The sequence below is a fragment of the Biomphalaria glabrata genome, chromosome 13, assembly GCF_947242115.1.
Source record: "Biomphalaria glabrata chromosome 13, xgBioGlab47.1, whole genome shotgun sequence".
NCBI lineage: Eukaryota > Metazoa > Mollusca > Gastropoda > Planorbidae > Biomphalaria > Biomphalaria glabrata.
In genome coordinates, this window is record NC_074723.1 from 36,456,328 (window position 1) to 36,481,554 (window position 25,227).

The 25,227-nt window shown below is 33.5% G+C and overlaps 1 protein-coding gene and 1 long non-coding RNA gene across 12 annotated transcripts in view; one reads left to right on the forward strand and one right to left on the reverse strand.

Annotated features, from left to right (window-relative positions):
- Positions 1-1,609: 1,609 nt before the first annotated feature.
- The window catches only part of LOC106078346 (zinc finger transcription factor lin-29-like), a 422,178-nt gene continuing 398,560 nt past the window's right edge, over positions 1,610-25,227 (reverse strand). For 5 of the 11 annotated variants that reach the window (XM_056008260.1, XM_056008261.1, XM_056008263.1 and 2 more), the window contains 7 exons: positions 24,824-24,913; positions 22,478-22,567; positions 21,265-21,354; positions 20,153-20,242; positions 15,233-15,432; positions 14,052-14,326; positions 1,610-13,226 (listed from right to left, as the gene is read on the reverse strand). In XM_056008260.1, the coding sequence (XP_055864235.1) occupies positions 12,968-13,226; positions 14,052-14,326; positions 15,233-15,432; positions 20,153-20,242; positions 21,265-21,354; positions 22,478-22,567; positions 24,824-24,913 (1,094 nt within the window). In that variant the 3' untranslated portion in view covers positions 1,610-12,967. The remainder of the gene's footprint in view (positions 13,227-14,051; positions 14,327-15,232; positions 15,433-20,152; positions 20,243-21,264; positions 21,355-22,477; positions 22,568-24,823; positions 24,914-25,227) is intronic. The other 6 variants (XM_056008264.1, XM_056008265.1, XM_056008267.1 and 3 more) reach the window with 6 other exon arrangements.
- LOC129922376 (uncharacterized) lies at positions 19,355-22,484 on the forward strand. Its single transcript, XR_008774379.1, has 3 exons — positions 19,355-19,447; positions 20,462-20,543; positions 22,029-22,484. It is a non-coding gene; the product is annotated as an uncharacterized LOC129922376 (long non-coding RNA).

Below are 25,227 nucleotides of genomic sequence, written 5' to 3' on the forward strand. Positions count from 1 at the left end.
TTATTCATTTTTCCTTAGACCACTCATGAGAAACTTGACACCTGTTTATATTTCCATAGAAAGCTTGTTAGAAAACGTACATTCACACTATACCTGTACATATATCTATAGACATCGTATTAGAAGTTTGCGGCTCTATACTGTTTAATTAGACAAATCATTAGGAGCATTATGGAGTGTGCGTTTGTGTGTGTTTCTTTGGTAATGGCGGGAAGAGGCTAGCTATGCAGTGTGAATGATGCAAAATAAGTGGTCCTAGGTAGGGGAGACGACTCCCGAATACCAAACTGAAAAGACATGCCACTGTAGTGAGTTAGATTTTGTTTAGAAAACCATTCTTACATTTTGACTTGAGTCTGTTACATTCAATCATTTCATTGTAATTTTCTCTATATCGTAATAAACAATTGTATTTGGTTATTGTTTTTAAAGAAAGCCATTTATTTAGTTGGCAAGAGGAATGTATCAATATGCTGCGCCCTTGATCTTTATTGTTTATTCTGTTAATTTATGTCCAAATCTCTTTTTAATCTCTTCCACGTTCATACTTTTTACTTTAGCTCCCCTAATATCGATTAAACATTTCTCAAACACGCTATACTGCGGCTATAGTATCAGGGGCGTAGCTAGGAATTTTCCATCGTTTGGAGGCTTGACCTCTTTGGGGGCTCCTGCGTTTTGCGTAATATTTTATATCTAATGTAAAAAGCACTCAATTGGGGGCACGGGTGGATTTTCAAATTCTCCCCCTCCTCTAGCTACGCCACTGTCATAGTATAAACTATAAAGCATATTCAATGCTTAAAGTAGGCAAAGCATAGGGGATATAAGAATATCAAATTTTACAAAGATTAGATAACTGAGTTGAAAATATGTCGTGAAAATGACTCTCTCCCTTTGCCAGTTTTCTAACTGCAGCTTATTGCCTTCACGCCATCAATTAACCTTTAACTTGTAAGAGGCTTTGATTCAATGCGCAACCTAAATTTAAGGGAAACATGGCGCCTGGAGTTCTTTTGACAGTGACCTTTTCATCCCTACTCCTGTCATAAATATACTTAATGGAATGAAAAATTTACACTGTGATGGGTCGTTCCATAATATTAAAGGCGAGGGGGGTGTCCGTCTTTACACATACGCTTGCAGAGGCCAAAGGGCGACATCCCCCGTGAATCTCTTCATATTCCTATTATGTGACCGTCATGTTATGTGGAAAGACTGTCTACCCTTTCTCCTGGCGGGGCTGCTAGCTGCATGTAAAGCGATGTGTGTGTTATACAAATGGTCTATTTTGTGTTTACAAGTTTAGAAGATCTAGGCTAGATATAGTTACATAAAACTTTATATTTTGCTAGTTGGACAGTTTTTCCTCTCAGTGTAACAGACACCTAATGGACAAGACAAGCTAGACAAAAACACAAGTCCATTTTTTTTTCTCTTTTTATTGTCTTATTAATAACAAAGCAAATACTTACGCATATTTATACAGCACATTCAGAGAGAAATCAAGGGAGAGAACGCTAACATATTGACGACACAGAAAAACTGAAAACAAAAAAAATAGTGGAAATGTTCATTCTCCACCACATCACTTCCTGTTCAATTTAAAAAAAAAAAAACGTCTCAAGGGCAGCAACTCAAGAAGTTTCAAAAGCAGACATTCTTTGGTATCAGAAATTTAAAACAAAAAAAAAGTAACCTCCCCTTCTTTATTAAAATCTTAAATTTAAACATTGACAGAAGTTTAAAATTGTTACAATACTTGTATTTCTAGTGTGACATCCCATCACAAGGTGACTTCCTCCTGCACAATGTGTAATGCCAGACATGTAACTGTCTCTACATTAGTTGGTAGCATATTGCTAATTTAACATTTAGCCAGAGTAAAAAACAAGTCAAAATAATTCTTGTTGCACACAAAAATTACAGAAAAAAAAAAAGGACATACAATTTTAAAATAAAAAATCAAATATTTAAAAATGTAAGACAAATCTACATCCATCAAAGTGCAGTGTAAGCCTCTTCAGTCTGAAGTGTTGGATCATTAAATATTCTCAAGGATAAATTATAAAGAAAAAAAAAATTGACAGCTGTCAAAACTAAACCCTTCCCAGCTTTCAAAGAATTATTCATGTAATACATTATTTATACGTTATATATTTCATTATTTCTAACATCAAATCTCCCTCAAACTTTATCCCTATAAACCAGTGTTTCCCAAACCATGTTACGCCAGGCCTGAATGGGTATTCCACTAACTAAGAGTCCAACACATGAATTAATCTCTCACCAAAAATTAGCAAAGTGTTCCACTAACCAGTAGACCAACACATGAATTTATCTCTCACCAAAAATTAAAAATTAGCAAAGTGTTCCGCTAAATGCTTGAAATGTGCAAAGCGTTTCGTGAAAGAAAAAAGTTTGGGAACCACTGGTTAAAAAAGATGTGTGAAATAGTAACTGTAGTGTACTAGTTGGACCAAGCAATCAAAACTTGATAGATGCACATTCTGTACTTAGGGGACAAAAGAAAGTTCTTCATTAAAACAAATCAGCAGGGCAAGCTGACATGACTAGGATAGTTTAACTTAAATGTTTTTAGTGCTTTTATTTAAAAAAAAAAAATTATTACTGTTAAATAACTTGGCCTAACTTCAATTTAAAAAAAAAGAGAGATTCTTACAAGAAGATAACCAAAAACAAACTATACCATAAAAGTTCAAACGTAGATTGATTTTAACCAATTGAAAGTTTCTACACAGGTTCTAATGTAGCTTGATTTTAACCAATTGAAAGTTTCTACGCAAGTTCAAATGTAGCTTGATTTTAAACAAATGAAAGTTTCTACACAGGTTCAAATGTAGCTTGATTTTAACCAATTAAAAGTTTCTACACAAGTTCAAATGTAGCTTGATTTTAACCAATTGAAAGTTTCTACACAGGTTCAAATGTAGCTTGATTTTAACCAATTGAAAGTTTCTACAATAACAATGTTTGGATTAAAAAAAAAAAAAAAAAAAAACTAGCACAGGTGAACTGAACAGGAAGATGAAATGAACTTGTGGACTGCCAGCTTTGACAGGGAAAATTAGATTGAGATTTCTAGATATACAACCATTTCGATTCACAGCAAACTTTTGCAACAGACTCGCTTGCAAACTGGCGCAACAAGATTCTTGGTGGTTTTCATCCGGGGTCAAAGTTTAAGTGAAACAAAAGCAGAGTGCTGAGTTGAAACAAGAAAAAAAAATTTTTTTTAAAAGATCAAAGTCTGTAACAAGCAGACGACATTCTAATCTCACTTGAAACACTGGCAGTGATTTAGTTCAAGACCTGAATTCCTTTAAAAACTAGATCTAGTGGCTTCAACCTAAACATCTTCCTCATGACAATCATCTTATGCGTAAAACAAGCTGACAACATGTCCAACCTAGATTCTATGTGCAGGTGGCCAGACCTTAGTTGATACACTTTGCACATTATTATGACATTCCTAGGAAAGTTTCTGACTTCATTAGTCTGAGAGAAATAGAAATCTTATCCCAATTATACACACTTATTTACACTCAAGTGTCTCTTAGAGTATGCAAAGAATTGAATTTGCTTTTGGAAACTTTAAGCCAAGGCATTACACTCAGTGCTTAAAAATGAGTGCTGATTTCTTTTAGTCTAACCAATGAAATACATTTTCATGTACATTTTTAGAAAAATTACATATTCACAAAAATCAAAGAGCTACAATGACAAGTTATTGTTTTTTTTAAACTCAAATATTTAACAAATTTGAAAGAGTTTTATCCCCCCCCCCTCCTTTTATCATACAGACAGTTGCTGTAACTCTAATGACAGAGGCTTCATGAAGACTTGACTCTCATTCATTCTCCTAACTTGATCAGGCAAAAGAGAAAGCTTTAACAAATGTGGCTAAAGAATAAAGTCACAGGCAAGACACAACACTCAGAAAAAAAAAAATTCTTTTTCAAATGATCGTTGTTTAAGAAGATAATTAGATAGATAGAACAGTCCATTCCTGGAACAAAAAAAAAATGCGTTGAACATTGGTACCATGTTGGCCAATGAAAAAAAAAAATTCTTTCCTTAGAAAGAAAAGGGAAGTCACTGGGATTAAATTTCCAACAAAGTTTTTTTAGAGTTATGGGCACATAGTGTATGGACATATGAGAGAGAGAGACTTGAATTCAAAACTAATGACACACAAAAACAACATACTCCTCCTCCTCACCCCCCCCCAACCAGTCCAGTTACTGTAATACCAGATGAATATCTAGATAAATAGTGTAAGGGTAGAGACGTATAAATAGATAAATACTCAATTTTGTGGTCAACAAAACGGTAGAATGAACTATGTACAGAACAATGGGTTCAAATCTAAGTGTTTTAAAGAGACTGATTGGTACATTCACAAGAAATAAAAGACATTCTCACACAACTAGTCACTCGACTCTAAACAATGGTTCTATAGTCTACAGGAAGCAAGTTCAAGATCTAATCATTTGGAAGATTATCCACAACTTTTCATGAGAATAAACATAAACTTTTTTTGTTTAAATAATTTTTGAAAAGTCTTCAATGATCAAAGTTTACAAAATATTGTTTCTCACTATTGAGATTTCCCCTCTGTCTTACTAGATATTAAATAGTGTTAGAACTAAGCCTTACTCTCCATTGACTTTGCTGCTTACAACATGTCATTCTAAAGCAGCGGTTCTCAACCTTTTAAGCTCGGCGACCCCTTTTTATAACCCCACACTCTGCCGCGACCCCCCCCCCCCACCTCCAACACACACATACAGCAATAGAAGAGTAGGCAATAACAATCCATATTTTCGATGGTCTTAAGCGACCCCCTGGCAAATGGTCACATCGACCCCCAAGGGCGTCACGACCCACAGGTTGAGAACCCCTGTTCTAAAGGATGGAGCAAGCTGTGTCACATCACACTTCTACCAAACCAAAGTGTACATAAGATACAATGCTATTGGTGGCCACAGAAAATGGAAGAAACAAAAACCCATAAGATTGACAACAAAAAAAGCGTTATATTATATTTAAAAAAAAAAAAGATGCATACAATGTATAGACTTCATTAACATTTATGGTATTAGGTGTCAGTGACTTAACAGCTTTTTTTTTTTTCCTTGTATTAAATGCAAAACTTTCAACTATGACAGAGAAAATGGTCTTAAAGTGCAATTCACTAAGAGATGAGAAATGGGCTAGGACTATACAAGTAAATATATATATACAAATAGAGAAACTCCAAATCTATAGTTCTATATGAAGTTCTATATAGTATAGAATTGAGCAATAGAATGTATTCTTTGATACGATGTTGCAGGTCAAAGTCTTGATGAACTAGTTGCTGCCCAGTAGTAACCATTTGGCCCAAACACAAAATTCAAAAAAACAAAAACAAAAAAAATAATTGGAAAGATGTTGGACAAAGAAAGCACCACTGCATTCAGTCACTTGAGAAACACCATGAACATCTCTAATTATTTACATGTCAGACAAAACAGAAGGTAAAACCAAGTTAAACTGGTAAACATTTTAAATAACTTTACATTACAATTGTTTTTTTGTTGTTTTTTTTCAGTGACTGCAAAAAAAAAAAAAAAAAAAAAAAAATTCAGTCACATTAAATTCATAAGCATGAAAAACTAAGTCTAACACTCTCTCTAATAACATTACTCATTATCCTTATCTGCAAACAAAACTCAACTGAATATGGAACCCAATGACTAAGCAATGATTTGGTCTGATACAACTTCCATTGCCTGGGAATATAATATCTATTACTTTTAAAGCCCATTTTCAATGTCCAGGTTTGTGAAAGCTCCATTAGTATCTCATATGTCTCTCAGAGTTTGAGTTTTGTAGGAGCAAGAAAAAGTGGTAGAAAGAAACTAACATTTTGAATAAAAACTCAGATAAATAGTATCACAACTGGAAACTAAAACATCCTGCAACACACACACACATACACAATGGTTTCTTAGACTCCAGCAAACTAAAACAAATCAGACTTTGAGTAGAAATAATTTGTTTCCAAACCAGGAGATTGGTTCTCTCAACTAGAACAACGGGAACATACTGACCATACAAAAACCTTCTTTAAGCATCTCTCTAGTAAACAACCAAACAGATAAAGTTAAGACAGTTTTGAAAAGGGCTTTAAGGTGTCTATAAAAACTGTACAGTTTTCACCCTGATCCCAATCAACTATCACATCTGGTCAGTGCATGACAAGAGAACCTGCAGCCAAGAGATGAAAGGAATATAAGACAAGAGAAGATGATACTGGCCTGACCACATAACTAGACAGAAACAGTTGACCTCCAACTGTTTGGTTACAGCTGAAAATATTCTATGGTGCCTTACAGAAGTGTTGCTTGGTGATTAGCCTATAATGTTTTGTCTGCCTGTAATAGATCCTTCATAAAAATGCTTGGTGCTGTTTTAAGAACAGATGGGGATCTAACATTTTAAGGAAGCCATCAAAGACCGAGGGTTCCGGGTTCGAATCCTGGTGAAGACTGAGATTTTGAATTTCGAGATTTTAGGGCACGTCCAAGTCCAACTAGCTCTAATGGTTACCCGACATTGGTTGGAGAAAAGTAAAGGCAATAGGTTACTGTGCTGGCCACATGACACCCTCATTAACTGTGAAACAGATGACCTTTACATCATCTGCCCCATAGATCGCAAGGACTGCAAATGGTGGTTTAAAAAGACATAACAAAAAGTAACTGCTCTGAATGCTCAAGTTTTATGACTTGGTTTCAACAAGGGAAGTTTTAATTCAAGTCGTTTAGTCACATCATTGTAAAGTGTCTTGCTATGACAGAGAGAAGGGCTGTGTAAGTGACATGAATGTGTGCATAGCAAAAAGTAACTGCTCTGAATGCTCAAGTTTTATGACTTGGTTTCAACAAGGGAAGTTTTAATTCAAGTCGTTTAGTCACATCATTGTAAAGTGTCTTGCTATGACAGAGAGAAGGGCTGTGTAAGTGACATGAATGTGTGCATAGCAAAAAGTAACTGCTCTGAATGCTCAAGTTTTATGACTTGGTTTCAACAAGGGAAGTTTTAATTCAAGTCGTTTAGTCACATCATTGTAAAGTGTCTTGCTATGACATAGAGAAGGGCTGTGTAAGTGACATGAATGTGTGCATAACAAAAAGTAACTGCTCTGAATGCTCAAGTTTTATGACTTGGTTTCAACAAGGGAAGTTTTAATTCAAGTCGTTTAGTCACATCATTGTAAAGTGTCTTGCTATGACATAGAGAAGGGCTGTGTAAGTGACATGAATGTGTGCATAGCAAAAAAGTCTAGAGCACCATCACAGTTTCACATCAAATGTGAAAGAACAAAAAAAAACTAGATTTAACACAAAAAACAACAAAATACAAAAATAAAACTCAAAGAAGTATACATCAACAGCCTGTGTATAAGTCTGAGTAGAATGTAAAGAAACAATTGCTTGCTGCTTGGATGAGAAAAAGAAAGAAAAGATTTTTCTTTAGTTAAAATTTAGTACTGACATAACAAAATAAAAACAAAAGAAAACATCTCCACTTAGAAGAAAAGAGCACAAAAAGTCGATTCAAAACTAAATCACACAACCTGTTCAACCAAATAGATTCCAAATATTAAATTGTGGCATAATGTGGTGTCAGAAGGGAAATTGTGTAACCAGTAAAAGAGTGCGATTATTGAACTCACTTGCCTAAGACAATTATTTTGTTCAACTTGGGATTAAAACAATGTGACAAGAATTTTGATTTACTGGGTCCAAATGATTTATTTCAGTCAAAAGTTTTGAGCAATTGGATTCAAAGACATAGCTGCAAATACTGAACTATGACACAATGACTGACTAACATTTAAAGACTTAATGACAAGATGACTGACATCCCAAAGTTATCGAATGACTTAAAGTGACTTAACACAATTTTTAGCATTGAGAAATTTCGGGAGAAAAAAAATTTTCAGGTGAAAGTTAGTTACTTTGATCAATAGTTACAATATTCCTGTAGAAAGAGTCCTATCTTCTGAATGAAAGCCTAGTGGAGAGTGATAATGCAAGAGAGCTGCTGGAAAGTGTTTGAGTGTCTTATAAGAAGGCTGCAAGTCACTTCCAACCACATGACAACCAATGCCAGAAGAGAACACTGTGATTTAAACACACAGACAGTTTTGACAGATATCCCTAAGTTACTCTGAAATCTAAACACACACAGAAAGGAGACATATGTCACAAGCTTACCAGGAGGAAAGTCTGCTGAAAAGAGATGATAGCTGATGGGCCTTGAACTTTGGAAGAATGCTAGCCATCCCTTGCACTCTGAGCCCAAACTGATCATTTCATAGATGACTTCAGTACCATTTGTTCTTACATCTTGGGCCATGTCTCTACCTAACCCAAACTGAACTAACCAATAAAACAATAGGCCTGATGACATTGAACCTGATGTAATATTACACCACTGTCTAGCAGGACAATACACTCTAAGCACAGATATTGGTTGACTAAAGCCCAACTGTCCAGACAATTCCCGTAAAGAAAAGCATGTGAAAATCAACCTTGGATTGACTGATTATTTCAAGACAGTGACATAAACATCTGGGAAAAAAAAAAGAAAAAGTTTACAAGGCTGAGAAAAACCATTGCTGGCTGACATTCACCTAAGTGACCATGAATTCTTCGAAAATATACAAAGCCTCACTGTGTTACCAGTGACGCACTAAGATTAGTAAGTAGGTATCACTGCTAAACTGTTGTTTAGTAAGGTGGGGAGGCCAGTATCACCTTGAGTCAAGGCTTTCAAAAAGATTGGGGAGGCCAATATCACCTAAAGAAATACAAAGACAAGAAAATATCACAAACATATATCATGCCATTCTGTCCAGCTGTGGTCATGGAAGTTGAGTACGCAAAAAAAAAATGCTATGTGAAAAAAAAAACAAAAAAAACTAATGGCCTGCACCTATTTAAGATGATACTGAATAGTTGCCAAACCGAATCTTGAAATTATTTATCCTGTACGTAGACAGCTGTCAATTTCAGTTTTTATTACCGGTATTCAACTAGTGAAAAGATGTATCAAACCATACATAGAGAGAATGAGGGCCAAGCAATTAGGAAGAAGACTCTGCTACCTGCGCGCTGACAAGCACCAAGGTAGCGCCCAGAACCTCAGTTTTCCCTAGCCAGTCCACAAGAGTCTTCTTGCCAACTGTTCTGCCCTCAAGACTCTGACAGATCTGAACTGCACACCTGCATTCAAGAAAATCACATTTCTAACTAATTGACAGCATTTGATGCTCAAAGTTGATTGTACAAGAGTTTCTCAAAACTGCATCGATCTCCTGACAATATTTAACAATAAAATAAACTTTCAAACTTGAACTGAAATAAATGGATCATATAATTAACTTAATCGTAACAGTAATTTATGTTAAGTCATTGCATTCAATACCGTTTACATACATACAAAGTTATATCATGTGATACTACCAGTGATTATATATAGGATGACACTATTCAAAATTAGTACAAACATTTATTGAAAAAAAACCCATAGCATATTTATAGGTTGAATATTTCAAGATATATTTATATAAATATAGACATAAAAACTGATGGGGAAAATGGTTCACAAGCATAGACAAAAAAAAAAAGCGAAGAAATATGTACACTGCAATGTGATTAAGATAATCAGGTAGACGAAATGACCACAGGATGACCACAACAATAGATTTCATCACAAACGGCTAAAAGAAAAAAAGGCTAATGAAAGAATCAAACATCAAGTGGAAATAAATGGCTACACCTTAAGGATGGAATACAACATGAATCAAGGTGATGATTTCAAAGAATAAACATGGCAATATGCTCTGGGGGGGACTAACTACACAGATCAGGACTACATGGTGCTTGACATTCAAAACAAAACATTCAAAATAGAATCGATTTATATATAAATATATACAAATAGTTCAAAAAAAAAATCACAATCGAAGAATAACACTTAAAAAAAAAAAGGTTTTAAAAAAGATGACAATGATTAACACAGAATAGAATGGAGTTGAACGTTAGGATTGGAGAAATGCCGTGCTAGTAACTTACATATATAAAAATGTCGTTGGACAAAGTTTTTTTTTTTTAATTATTATAATTTATAAACTTTAAAACAGTTTATCGTACATGCTGGCATAAAGCATCCAAAACAAGATTTATTATTTGTCCTGACAAATAATTCACAATCAAAATATCAAAATGCTAGACTTCCATTATTAATATCAAATAAGAATCACAAGCAGTAATAAAACCCTTAAAAAACATAATTAAAACCTCCTGCCCATCTTTGCAACTCGTCCTGTCTCCAGTATAATAGTGTACATTTTGTAGTGTTACATTCATTTTATGACATGAACTAGTAAAGAAATCAAACATGCTTGCATCTTAACAGGCAAGTTTTTATAATGGTATCAATGTTTACACTGAAGAGATAATCCCATAATAAACACTCAAACGTCAGTAGAATTATCTGGCACCAGTGCGGTGCTCATCAGATAAATAACAGTACTTTCAATGTGTTAGCTGAGGATCAAACCCTAACCCTACATGTCATGGACTGGCTAGGGAAACTGAGGCCAAAGGACGCTATTTTGAAAATAGTGTTTTTCGTGCTCGTCATCGCGGGACGTAGACACATGAGGGTTTACCCAGGATTCCTCTCCTGCAGCTAACACACTGGAAGGATTCACTTAGCATCCTTACCTTATATTCTTCCATAGTTAACTCGCAATTTAATATTTTTTTTTTTTTTTACAAAATTGGCTAAGCAAAAAGTGCTTCATCAGCTGAACTGTCTATCACATGGCTTTGTCTTCCTTACAAGACTGGACCTCTGGACATTTGACCACCTAACACCCCCACACTGGAATAACACCCTTTTTCAAACCTCATAGTGTGACTAACAAAGAAATAAACATTTACAGACAAAGTAAATCAAGAGCAGTGCTGGCCTAATTTATCTTCTAGATGACATAAGCTTACAAATAAAAAAATAATTTTTTTTCATCAAAAATTTTAGACGTTCTGGGTATTGTAAAATAAATTTTCTATTTATTGTATAAACATTTTGTTGTTACAAAGATTGTTTTTATGATGAAAAGCCCTTGAAAGGTACTTGTCATAGCTTCATGTTTGAAGTGTTAGCCCAAAAATATTGCCTGCTCACATTGCCTTTTACTCTTGCTTAGACCAGTATATATCTCAAATAAATGAGTAAAGCAAAAATTAATTGTATTTGAGAGCAACGGTAAGATTACTTTAATAGAACAATAAACTGGGGTAATTTAATACTAAAGTAGCTTCAACTTGACTCTATTTCTACATATACGGCAAAAAAAAATAAAAAAAATCTCACAATTTAAGAGCAAATCAAAACGAATGAACCAAAAGTTCTACTTTTAATGTCTGTATGCACAAAACCTACTCGTGGATGTATTTCTAGATGTCTGGTAATCATGACAGAACAAAATGAAAAATAACTTACATGTTACTGTACAATCGAAGAAATTCAAACCAAAACAAAAAAAAATTATTTATTTTTTGTACAAAAGATGTTTTTCTGCTCCTTTTATTAAATACTTTGTGTTTCTATTTGATAATAGCATATCATTTGTAACAAAATATACACAGCAGGGTGGATTAATGTTTATATGAAACAAATTGTCATCTGTTTTGATCAAATAAAAAAAAAATTGTTGTATTTCTTTCTCCTTGTATAGTGAGCATTTGGTCAATTATCTACAATTAAAAAGACAATTATGAACAAGAGAATAAATTAGTGAAAAGAACTGTATACATGGCATGAATCTATGCAGCTTGCATTGGTCTGATGGGAGAAGATGTATTCTACAGACTTGTAGATTACCAGCTACATCACTAGAGACTGTTAAGTTTGTGGTAGCCTTCAAGGCAAGGTATCAAACTTGTTAAACGAAAAGAAAAAAAATTTAAAGCCTGGAAGAGAAATTTACAAGATAAAAAAAACAAAACCTCCCTAAAATATGTTCTGCTAGCTTTTTGTTGTCCTAAGTATGAAATGTGATCATGTTTTAAGTAAATATTCTGATTTTTTCAATAAAAAAATAAATTAAATATATTTAAAGTATATCTAAAGAGATTTATGTAATAATATTTTTTGTAAGTCAACAAAGAGAACCAAAAAAAAAAGTTGTAGAGGAACAAGATTATTAGAAGGGTCAGGATGTGTGTGTGTGTTATATCACTCTTCTAATAGTGCGGCTATGCATTGGCTTAAGTCTACATTCCCAAGTAGAAAACTTAAGCAAAACACCATTCACGTTTGATGTGCTTACATGCTGTTGGACAGGCATTAGTCATGCGACACAGAGCTAGAGCACGGTTGCTTTCAACTAGGCACCCTCTTTTTCAGCTCTAGACCAATGAATTTTCTCAACATGGATGTAGGGTACCAGGGCCTGTAGCAATATACAATGCAGTGATGTGTGGTCCCGCATAGAGTAATCAGGCACTTAACAATATGTTTGTAGTGTAACGTTGGGCTAGGATATCAATTTCTAAGTGGTCTCTTTCAAATGTAACTACTTCATAGTTCAAGATTTTTGTATTGTGAACATTCAAAACATTTGTTGCATAACTTTAAAGGTTTTAGTTTGTCAGTAATTAGTTAATTACAGCCTAAAGGTTTCTGTTGTTTTTCTTATCAACTGGTTTGAAACATAAATAAAAATGTTCAATTCGTAGAGAAAACAAAAAAGAGGAAATAATTTGAATACTGCAGATGTAGGTCAGCCATCAACAATTCTTCTCCTTGATTGTTAAGTGCGTGTGGGGGGTTTGAGATCAAAGCTAGGGTGAAGCCTTCAGTCGATGTCAAGCGAAGACTAAGCCAATCGTGAGCCGGCACCTGGGGTTGGCGTGAAGCTGGGCATCTGCTGGGAAGCATAGTTCTTGATATGCTGCAAGCTCAGAAGAGAGTTGGCGATCATTGACTCTCTGGGTACGCCAGCCATGTTCAGGTTGCGCTCCTGGCCGTCTGACTTTCTCCCGAATGCGATGGGGTCATACGGGAAGTAGCGTGGTGATGCCATGGAAGAGATATGGGGTAGTGGAGAGCTCAAGCTGTTGTGACTTAGGCCTGGGCTGCAAATGAAAACAACACCAAAATAAAGAACAAATCTCTTGATACTATTTGCAAAAGTTTTAATCATTTTTGTTTATGAATACTATTTTAACAACCAAAGTAGGACATGGTGGATGTAACAGGTAACAGTGGGTACAACAGCATAAATCCTTATGCGAACTGGAACTTAAATTGACTGTAATCTGGGGGGTGTGGTGGCTGAGTGATTAAGTGCTTGGCTTCCAAACCAAGGTCCTGGTTTCGAATCTTGGTGAAGACTTGGATTTTGAATCTAATGGTTACCTGACTTTAGCTGGGGAAAGTTAAGGTGGTTGGATATTGTGCTGGCCACATGACACCACACCCTGCTCATTAACCGTTGGCAAAAAGAAACAGATGACATTAACATCATCCACTCTATAGATCAGAAGATCTGAAAGGGGAACTTTCCATTACAGAAAAGCACAAATCCTGTACATGTTCTATATGGACAGTATAAAAATCGTGGTAAAACATCTCAACTGAGATGAGATCAACGTCTAAAATTCATTAGTGGACTTGGCAAAAGCTATGCAATTCACAAGGTGGTCAATGCAAAAAGTTTCCCTTCAAGAATTCCTAATCAGCACTTCTGCCTGGGAAAAATTAGCTAAGCAATAATCCCAAGATAGTGTCTATGCATAAGGCCCAAACAATATAATCAACTTTTCCCCCAAGTGAATTAAGACTCTACAACCATCTTTATGAATATACACAATGTTATCATGACCATTTTTCCCAGCTAAAGAGAAGATTCAAGATCATTTCCTAGGAAGCTTCTCAAAAATTCATACCACAGCACTCACCTATAATGGTAGCCTGGGCCGGAGGAAGAACTCACAGTGTTGGCTGCAAAAGGAGACAATGGCATGAAGGCGGACGAGGGGGCACTCCCTTTGCTGCATGATGTGGCTCCACCTGGATTCATGCTAAGGTCAGAGGGCGTGGACCTATCGGGCAGACGAGCCCCGATGAAGTCACGGTCCACCAAGTCCATTGGCTCCTGTTTGATAGGCCGTGTCATTATCTTGGGTACATTTTCTTGGGAGTGCTTGGTCATGTGACGTGTCAGGTATGTTTCCTAGGAACCAAGAGATAATAACGTAAAGATAGCAAGCAAGCAAGGGGGATTATCAAATTTAACAAATATTTCATGCCATTCATGTGCACAGAAATGTTAAGGATTAACAGAATAAAGGCCTTTTAAACAAAAAAATATGATTGCTTATAAATATATAGAGTACAACATCCATTATTTCGATTGGGAACAGGATCTACACACATATGTGATCGTTCCGCTAACCGAATGCAGAATATTAATAAATAGTCCATTTCACCAACATTATAAAAGCCACCCAACCCTTCTCAATGTCTTGTAAATAAATCCATCAACTGATTCACACATATGTTTCAGAAACATGCTCTATGAGCCAGTCAAAATAAACCATAATCAGAAATCAATGCAACAGACACAGTTCTACATCAGCAAGATACTGTACTATACTGTACTATACTGTAAGAAAAATGTATAAATATTCCATGTTCCATATGCTGTTACATAATAAGACTGTATTATACATCTGTAGTTTACCAAACTTGATGACCATAGTACTACTGATTTCACTAAACATTAACATGTAAGTTATTCTGCCTGGTCATGTAATATGGGCTATGGATTGTCACCACAATGATACCAAGTTCAAACCCAACTTGCTGCATCTCTGTCGCTCAGTAGGTCTGGCCTAGGACCTAATTATCTTCATTTCTGAAGGAATGTCCAAAATTTTTAAAATAAATGATGAAGGCATGTTTGTTATACACATTCAAATATTTTCCTTTTTATCTAAATCTCTTTAGGCTGTAAAAAACAAAGAAAATAAAGATGATAGCTAAGAATAAGACATTGTCAAAGTTTAGCAGGATATGATGACTAATATCAAAGGACAAAACAAAACCCCACAAAAAATAAAGGTGCAGCAATACTCACTTGTGTATATGATTTTCCACATATATGACAGATGTGTGTCTTAAGATGTTTGGTGTCTGAATGTTTTGGTATATGCTCCCGCAGTGACTGCTCATCTGCGTAGCATTTATAACATGAATTGCATCGGAACGGCTTGTCCGTCATGTGTGAGCGTGAGTGAGATTGCAAATTAGACAGCTGTGAAAAAGCTTTACCGCACCCTGCAAGAAAATACACACAAAAAATGACAGCCTTTTAGTCATGCTTGATGACGAAATGTCATACAACTAAATGAAATATTTGTTATTAAATAGGTGCAAGCACAAATGGAAAATATCAATAAATAAAGGTCTGGTTAGCTGCTTTTAAAATGGTATGAGTTTAAGCAGCTACATTTTAAGTAAAAGTAATAAAAATTTTTTTTAGAATGCAACAGATGATGGAGTTAAAATGTATACATAGTGTACCACAAAAAAATCTCTAATGAAACACAAATTCAATGTCATATGGCTTTAGCCAAATAATAAATATCCATATGAGTATGACACAGATCTAGTACATAACGAAAAGAGTCAAACAAACACCCAGTCCCAGTCATTCTTTACAAAATAAGTGAATTCAAGAAAAATAAACAAAAAAATCCAGGGGAAAACAAGAGTGGAGAGGCTGAGAGTCAGGCGGAGAGTATGACATTCTAGAGATATATAATCAAAGAGATCTAGAATCTAGATCCAGATGTTCTGGTAGTATTGTTACTATTTAGACAAATAATGAGGCAATATATTTAGATAGATCTAGATTTAGTGTTCTTTTGAAGCATTTGAATATTTGTCAATGGTTGTTAAATTAAATTTACTGTTATTCTAAATAGTAGACCCACTATATCTAAATACTAAATGATTTCATTGACAAATATTTAATGCAATCTAATTTAGGAATAATTAATAATTAAAAATAATTTAAAAAAATATTTAGATAGTTCTAGATTCTAGATGTAGTTCTCTTGTGGCACTTGAATATTTGTCAATGGTTGTTAAATTAAATTTGTAACTCTAATTAGGTAGACCCACTAGATCTAAATGATTTCATTGACTTATTTTTTAAGCACTTATTTTTTAAGCAATCTAATTTAGGCATGATTACATGGTTACAAATTAATAAAGCTGAACAAAATAGTTTGAAACTTTGTTTTTTATATATATATATATATAAATAAAAGAATCTAGGCTTTCCCTTTTCTGTGCAGTCTGCTACATTCATTTACAATATATTTATGAAGCAAAAAATTAATCTAAACAAGTAGATACTTTAAAAAACACTATTGTCTAATTAAGCCTAAAATGAAACAAAATAAAACAGAAATCTATGATTAGTTTAATTTATGACTATGATGTTTCAGTTCACATTAAGACTGACTTTTTAAAAATTGTCTTATGCTTTGGGCCACTTTATCCACTTTTTTCATACACTTTATCCTTGGGTCCTAGATTAAGTTTTCAGATCAATAAAGGGTGGAGTTTGTTTTTAGGGTAAAATAAAAAGGCTGATGATTAAAATTGTAAAATATAAAATAATTTCCCCATAGATTACAAATTAAACCCAGAGCTCAGGTACATGAAATTGGTATCATAATCATTGGAATGCATTTCTGAAGTGCTAACAATAAGAAGGTTACATTGCAATATAATCATTTTGATTTTATTTAATAGAAGTACTTAATCCTTATCTAGAATAGATCTAGATTAGAAAAGTAGATCTATATTTTAGATCTAGAAGTAAATCATTTTCTTTAGAAATTGATCTATAATACTAATTGATTTGAGTTTTATTAGATATCTACTAGATTCCAGATCAAAATTAAAAATCTATTCACTAGTTTAGAGTGACTAGACTTGAGCTATTTATGCTAGACATATCTAGAGTCTAGTCAATCCAGATTTCTGGATAGATCATGTCTTGAATTGTCTAGATTTATATTCAAATCTATAACACTGATTCCCAAAACTTTATTCTTTTTGATGAGAATTCTAGAATTCTGATAATTGAGCTAAACATTTTCATTATTTTTTAGGTTTAATTATTTCCTAATTGTTTTAATAAAAAATAATAATAACCATAATCAAAATTTAGAATTATTACTTTTATTTTTTTTATAATAAAATACAGATATTTAAGAATTAAAATAATGAAGGTTTGATCACTTTATGACGGTATTGAGTCTTTTTAGAGTATAACTCTTTGGTATCAGGAATGATATTGATAAGATGAGTTCCAATATCTGGTGTCACTGTTCTGCCAAGCCAGTTACTAGATCTGTACCCTGTCTTTTTTTCCACATAAGAAAATGGGGTTCACACCAATAGATTGTAGGAAACAGAAGTAATATAACTATACTTTGTTATAGAATATGTGTGGTACTCTTTAGGCAAACTTGACCAGAAATCATTTAATGCTTGATCTTTGTTTCTAATTAGTCAGTTCAAAGTTCATAATCATGTCATTATAGAATTTTTCCTTTTTTAAGAGAAGACCTAATAAAATTAATTTTTCTGTTCTGTACCCCACTAATTAATTACTCCAATAAATCGTGGAACACCTAGTCAAGGCTCGCAAAACACTAGGGTTCTATGTAACACAGTTTGGGAAACACTAGTCTGGGTCTATAATAATCTTTCTATAATCTAGATCTTTATGTGACATGTATTGCTGCAACCTAAAACTTAAATACTAGTTATAGACTATCGCCTATCTAGACCTAGATCTTAGATAGTGCTGGATTTAGCCTACAACTCTCTCTATATATATATTATTCTATAGGCTACACTGTAGCTGCTACAGGCAACATAATTAAGCTATAATAGTCTATAATATAAATATAGATTATAGAATCCAGATCTTGGGGCCCCCCAGACAACCCAAATATTCATTATATTTTATATTGTTTAGACGAAAAAGAAACTTAAAGGGGACCCATTAAAACTATTTAAGTTTAAGGACCAGCTGGAGATCACTTACAAAGGTATTGTAACTTGAGTATAGATCTATACTAATCTATAGATTATGTATGACCAAAAGAAAATCCACCGCCGACAGCTAAACGTAAGCGGTACACGGCGAAAAGAAAATCTAATTTGATTAAATGATTATTAATGATAAAATTGACCATCGGTAGACAATCAGAATCACATTCACAATGCCCGGAATCCGGGAATGCCGTGACTGCATCGCATGTCACCATGTGAATGTGGCAAAATATGTAGGTCGCAGTAGGGGCTGCAGCATTCCTCATTCATCTCCGGACTCGAAGACAAGCCGTATTTATTTAATTATTGCCCTGTAGGACCGTAGGCGGCGTAGATCTAGAACTAGTCTAGATTATAAACTCTGCCTATAGTCTATAGATCTAGATTTCTATGGGTCTGTGTAGTAGACTGAATCTTCAAATCAAATATTTAAAGCAGCGATGCCCAAAATACGGCCCGCGGGCCAGATCCGGCCCGCGACGTGGTTCCATTCGGCCCGCCGAAATGTCGGCACAAAGTGTAGACAACCCCATCGAAAAAAAAGTTGACTTATGTATCTTTACCTATGTTAGGGCCCTTAATTTTTCTTTAATTGATTTGTATAATGACCATTAACATTAGTGTGTTTATGAAATGAGAATCTACCTGAAAAAGAGAACGGATCTTAACTTTTTTTTGTGGATCATATTTGATCTATAAAAAAAAGTGTGGCTGTTTCTAAAAAGAACAAATTATAAACGTCATTATGAAACAAATATTCTTGGTTTGAGCCGCGAATAAAAAGCTTGTTAGACTACGCTTAGAAATGGGAGGATTGTTGGAAATATTTACCAAAAAGCGACAATAAAATGAGTTGACGTCAAAGGTAGCTACAATGTTGTTCTTTTTTTAAGTACAGAAATTAAGCCATTTTCTGACGCGTGAAAAAAAAAATCACTCCAGATATCCATTTCCTTAATGTAAGTACTAGCTCCACCTGTTTTTCTAATCTAATAGTTTCAAATTCAGGTCAATTTCATTTTTTTAATGTGTACATTTTCGTTCATGTGGCCCACGACACGAGTGTCAGAAATTAAAATGGCCCGCAGGTCGAATTAGGTTGGGCATCACTGATTTAAAGTATTCAACTCAGATTCCTGCTTTTATAAATTGAAGATTCAGTCTACTACACAGACCTATATGTAGACTAGCAGACCTACAAGACATTAAAAGAGTAAATATATATAAATTCTAATAAAATAAATCATTATAGATAGGCCTATTTAGTCAGTATAGAGTATTATAGAAATGTACTGTCTAGGAAGAAGCAAACCTAGATCTATATAGAGGTCTAGATCTAGTTAATGTCTTTTCTTTTTAAAACAAGTTTTGGACATTCCTTCAGAAATAAAGAATATATTATAATAATATAAGTATTGACATTGTGACTGTCTATGCCCATTTTAGATTATCATGCTTTTACTTTTAGAATCTAGGTATATATATAGATTTTAGTTTGGTACATTTTGTTTGTAGAGTAGGCAACAATAATTCTGATATTTTTTTTTAAATACTTATTTTCATTCACTAGGTCACTAGAGCCTGGATCTAAAATCTAGACTAGACGTCACTAGATTGTAGACTGTAAACCAATTTGTTTGGTCTATAAATAATTATTTTTCTATGACTACTACGTCTACACATATAGAACTAGCCAACAGTCTAGTTATAATTCTTTTTTTTTTTTTTTTAGCCACAAAAAATGTCACGCTACAGCCACCACTCTATTTCAAGTAGGTATCAAACAAAAAAGAAAGGGTGGAATGAAATAAATGTCTGGGAACAAAAAAAAAGGGGAGGGGGGGGGACAAATGAAAACACAAAAGAAACTGTCGGGCAGTCCACTCAGTGAGCAACACACACGAACATTCATACATACCGGGGTGTGTACACTTGTAGGGTCGCTCGCCAGTATGTAAGCGAGTGTGTTGCTGGAGGTGGCTGAGCTGGGCAAATTTTTGTACGCAGTCTGCGAAATTAATGCAATACAAACTTCTCTGACTAAGTTCCAAAACAGCTAATTAAATCTAAATTTTTGTTTAAAACTACTTTTTTTACATTTCAAACAAAACCCGCAAAGTTCCTATTTCTAAAAGCTACACATTTGTATCTTCAAATTTTAACAGTGGCAAACTATTTCCACATTTAAAAACAATAAATTAGCTTGAGAGCAAATGAATATTTTCAGATAAGCAAGCAGGTTGATGTCCCACCCCAAAAAATGAATTCTAACATAAAACAACATAAGACATGGAGAGTTCTTATAACAGGTAGGATTAAAAGTTGAAATTTGTATTCAAATATTATCTTATTTTAATTTTTTTTCAAACTGTAATGCACAACTGCTGCAACAAACAAAGAAAAGACTTAAAATGACTAAGACATACAATTGCTATCAATTTACCAAGACGGGAAGAGGAATTTTAGTTAGAATGTGTCAATATCTGCTACATAATACAAAAAAAACTTGATATAATTTGTATAGAATTTGAATTAGAATGAGATCCATCTAAACATTAGCGTTATATCAAGATTAAATTATTCTATGGAGTCAGGTAAGCCTAGTTTATTGATTTTTCTAATAGATAATATTTAAACATCAATGTATATATATATATATATATATATTTTTTGGTATTTATTTATAATAATTTGCAATTGATAGGTTAAAGTGAAGGTGAAACATGTTGACCAATTATTTTAAGGTTTGACTCATATCTTTGTGCATTTCATTTTCCATTGCTTAAAAAACTAATACTTATTATTAGTGACCCACAAAAATTACAACTTATGTATTTAGTAGTTTTGAACATATGAAAATTGACTGCTAGGTATTGTATACCAACTAGAATTGAAACTGAATGCCATATTACAGGTTATTATATATAAAGCGTCATCTTAGACGGATCGCTGTGAATTTATTTCAAATGGTCCTATTATACTTTCAAAAAAAACAACCGTTAATGCCAACTGACACAGAGAATTACGTACCCTGGTACATGCACTGGTAGGGTTTTTCGCCCGTGTGTGAGCGATAGTGCTGCTTCATGTGACTCAGTTGGGCAAATTTCAAGGGGCAGTCTGCGAATTTAAGGCAAAATACAGAATTGATCTATTGATCATACGTTGACAACGGAAGGGTATAAACAACTTATTTTGCTTCTTTGATATTTTGTAAAGAGGAATGGAATGATCAAAAATGGTGTGAAAGATTATTAGATAAATCAAAAGACTTTATTTTCAATACTAAATGCTATTATTTGTTGACTTCGCAAAAATATGACAAACTGTTGATATGTTGTTGTTTTTTTTCAAGTTTGATGCAATAATATCTTATAATGGCTAAATTTGATAAGATTTAAATATTATACAATTAGATAGGTACAAAAGTTACAAAGTTACTTCAGTGTTTAAATAATATCGTTTTTTATGGTCTAAAAAAAATAAAAAAAAAATATTACAAAATATTTAATTTTTTAAAAATTGCAAACAATATCCCATTGGATAATAATTATTTATTTTTTTACTATATTTAGACTTTATTGTTGCTTAAACATATTTTTAGGTACCGTACTTTAAAATCATCACTAAATGTTATCACTAAATGTTGTCACTTAGATATATAAAAATGTATATTAGTAGAATTTAGGTTACTCAATGCTATCAAAATACTGCAAAGTCTATTCATCTTACAGCTGGAAAACAAGAAGTCCAATCCTAACTCTGGAAAGAATACACATTTTGTTTTCTCACAGGCTTAAAGTGACAACAGTCAGACTGAAAGTTCATGGACGCGGAGTCTAATATTTCAATTGCTTTCAATTCAAGAATCAATCACGTCCGGATGGTTTGGAGTATCTCATTAATGTTATTTTTTTTGTAACTAGACTATTAATTTCACGGTGTTGTTTAAAAATATTTAATAATTAGTGCTTTCATTTTTTTTTCTACAAGGGCAGGAATATTAAGATATGTGTTTCGGATTCAAAATACCGCCTGAACTCGCTAAGTCGCCAGTTGGAATGATATAACATGTATTCTCTTTGCAAAATAAACACTATAGCTGTGGGTTTTTTTCTTTAAGGGTTTGGGAGGGATGTCCGAAAAAAGTGCTAATTATTTATTCCTCTGATAAGCGTAGCGTGCGGTGGCGGCTTATCGAGTTCAAACTATACTAGCAGTACTGACACACTGACGTACATACCCTGGTGCATGCACTTGTAGGGTTTCTCGCCCGTGTGTGAGCGATAGTGCTGCTTCATGTGACTCAGTTGGGCAAATTTCAAGGGGCAGTCTGCGAAATTAAGGCAAATACAGAATTCACCCACAGGCCGTGAAAATACCCACTATGGACATTCTTCGGATTCAATAGGGTCAGCAACTTAAACAACCCAATGGCTAAAAGTTAATTAGAAGAGTTTGTGTGAAAAAAAGTAGTATTTGTCATGCATATCACAGAAACTTTATTCTTTTAGATCCTTTATTAAAAACAATCAATGATTGAGTAGCTTTTTTTTTTTTCTGTTATCAAAAAAAATTAACAATCTAACAATCTGACCAGGTCAAAGAAGGTAAAAAAATATATTTACAAATATAATTTTTGAGAAAAAAAAATCATTTTAGCTTTTTATAAATGCATTTGGTTAAATTTGCCATTTCATCATTTGTTTATTTTATAATGAAACATTGGTTACTTTGGTCCAGTACATTAAGTCAACCATATAAATGTGTTACAAGACAATGTTAAAAATTACAAGAGCCTGCGAGAACATCTGTCTTTGCCAGGGATGTATAATTGTGCCTAAAGGTTTATTTTTTCTTCTTAACTTACATTTAAAAACAAATGTATTAAGAATAGTTGTGAGATCACATGAATCTTTTCAGTTTGTTAATTTATATTAATGTCTCATAGTTTCTATTTATTTGAATCAATAAAACAAACGTATAGGCGGCTCTGACTTAATAGAACAGGTTTGAATAAATAAAATTTCAGCACATTTTATTGTGAGTCTATGTCCTTGTTTTTATCTTAAGTATTCACATATGTATTTTTCAAGGCTACACTATCGATAGCACAAACTGCTTTCAGTATTTTTATTATTATTGTTTTGTTCTAAAAAAAATGTTATTTCATGTTTTTTATGTGTGAATTGAAGCTTGGCTTTTTCTACACATCAGGTATGGCCCCCCCCCCTTTTTTTTTAAATTTTAATCACCAGAACTGAATTTAAATTTAAACTTTCAATAAGATAAATAATGACACATATTCCTAATCTTTATTATAAACTCTTTAACATGGTTGATATTAACTGTTTAATAATCAGAGCAGCGTGCCACTAAAAGGGAAACTTCATAAATATTACTACAGTGTTCAGATAGAGATGCCTGAAGACCAGTGACCAAAAAGAATTCCCCCCCCCCCCCACCCATGGCCAGCCAAGAGAGGCTCCTCACTTGAGCATGTAACACTAAGGAAACTGGTACACCCTGAGTATAAAACAATAAAACATTCTAAGTTCACAACTTTTCACGATTGCAAGGAATAATTAGGGTTGCAAAATACATAATAAAGGAGGGGATATAAAATAACCTACCATTTAAAAATTCCTTAAATGGAGATTTGAATATTACTTTTATCAACTCAAATAATTTTTCATTACATATAATTGTTAAAGTGAGTTTTAAAAATCATTTTAAATATTTTTTTTACTTTTCAATACGTTTTTACATACAATTTTTGTTTTTTAATGAAGGTCTTTTTAAAATTTAGTGTCAAGTCTAATGCTATACATTCAGATCTTCGTCTTTTGATCTGTTTGCCTGTGCCAAGTGAAGGGAGAGAATTGTGGAGGAGTAGAAGTCAACATTAAACAGGAGCAAAAAATTGAACACAAGACACAAAGCTTATCATTCATACAGAACTCTTCTTGGTTCGGAAACTAACAAACTCTAGCCAACACAGTGACCAACTCTTTTTTGTTGTGAAACTAACAAACTCTTCTTGTCACTATAGTGACAAACTCTTTTTTGTTGTGAAACTAACAAACTCTAGCCAACACAGTGACCAACTCTTTTTTGTTGTGAAACTAACAAACTCTTCTTGTCACTATAGTGACAAACTCTTTTTTGTTGTGAAACTAACAAACTCTAGCCAACACAGTGACCAATTCTTTTGATCAGAGTAGTTGTGAAACTCTCACTTGTTAACCACAAACCACCACCCCTTGGTTCTAAGATAACTTAGTGAACATTGCTATTGTGTACACACATGAGACATTCAATCTCACTAGAAAAGTGTTTTTATAAAGCCCTAGTTTAAATACAAAAGTGTTCAATTATGTTGTCATTAACAACAACTAGATAATATTATTCATGAAATTCTCTAAACTACTAAGTAATATTCAAGGTAAATAAAAATTTATAAAATATTCACACATTTTCAAGAGTAAAGAAAAACTAAAAGTGGTCAAAATGGGTAACCCTAAAAGTCATTTGTAAGACAACACTAAATAGACTTTGACCTGTACATGTATAGGACAAACATACATACCCATGAACAGACACTTGTAGGGTTTTTCCCCCGTGTGGGAGCGAAAATGTTGCTTCAGGTGACTCAGTTGGGAAAATTTCAGGGGACAGTCTGCGAAATTAAGGCAAACAGAATGACCTGTAGACCAGTACACTGACCTTTCTTACAGTTTCTACTGACCTAAGAAGGTCAGTGAAAACTTTAAACACATAAAATGATGAGCTCACATTTCAGTCCTAATCGATTCATAACTTATCGTTCAAATTAAATTTTAAAAAATCCAAAATGATTATCATCATTTACTTTAAAAAAAAATAATTAATTTGTGAATTCAAAACGTGAAATGCAAGACTCTTATTAGAAATAGGAACATATAAAAAGTAGGTTTTAAAAAAAAAAGACAAAAATAAAACAAAATAGATTTA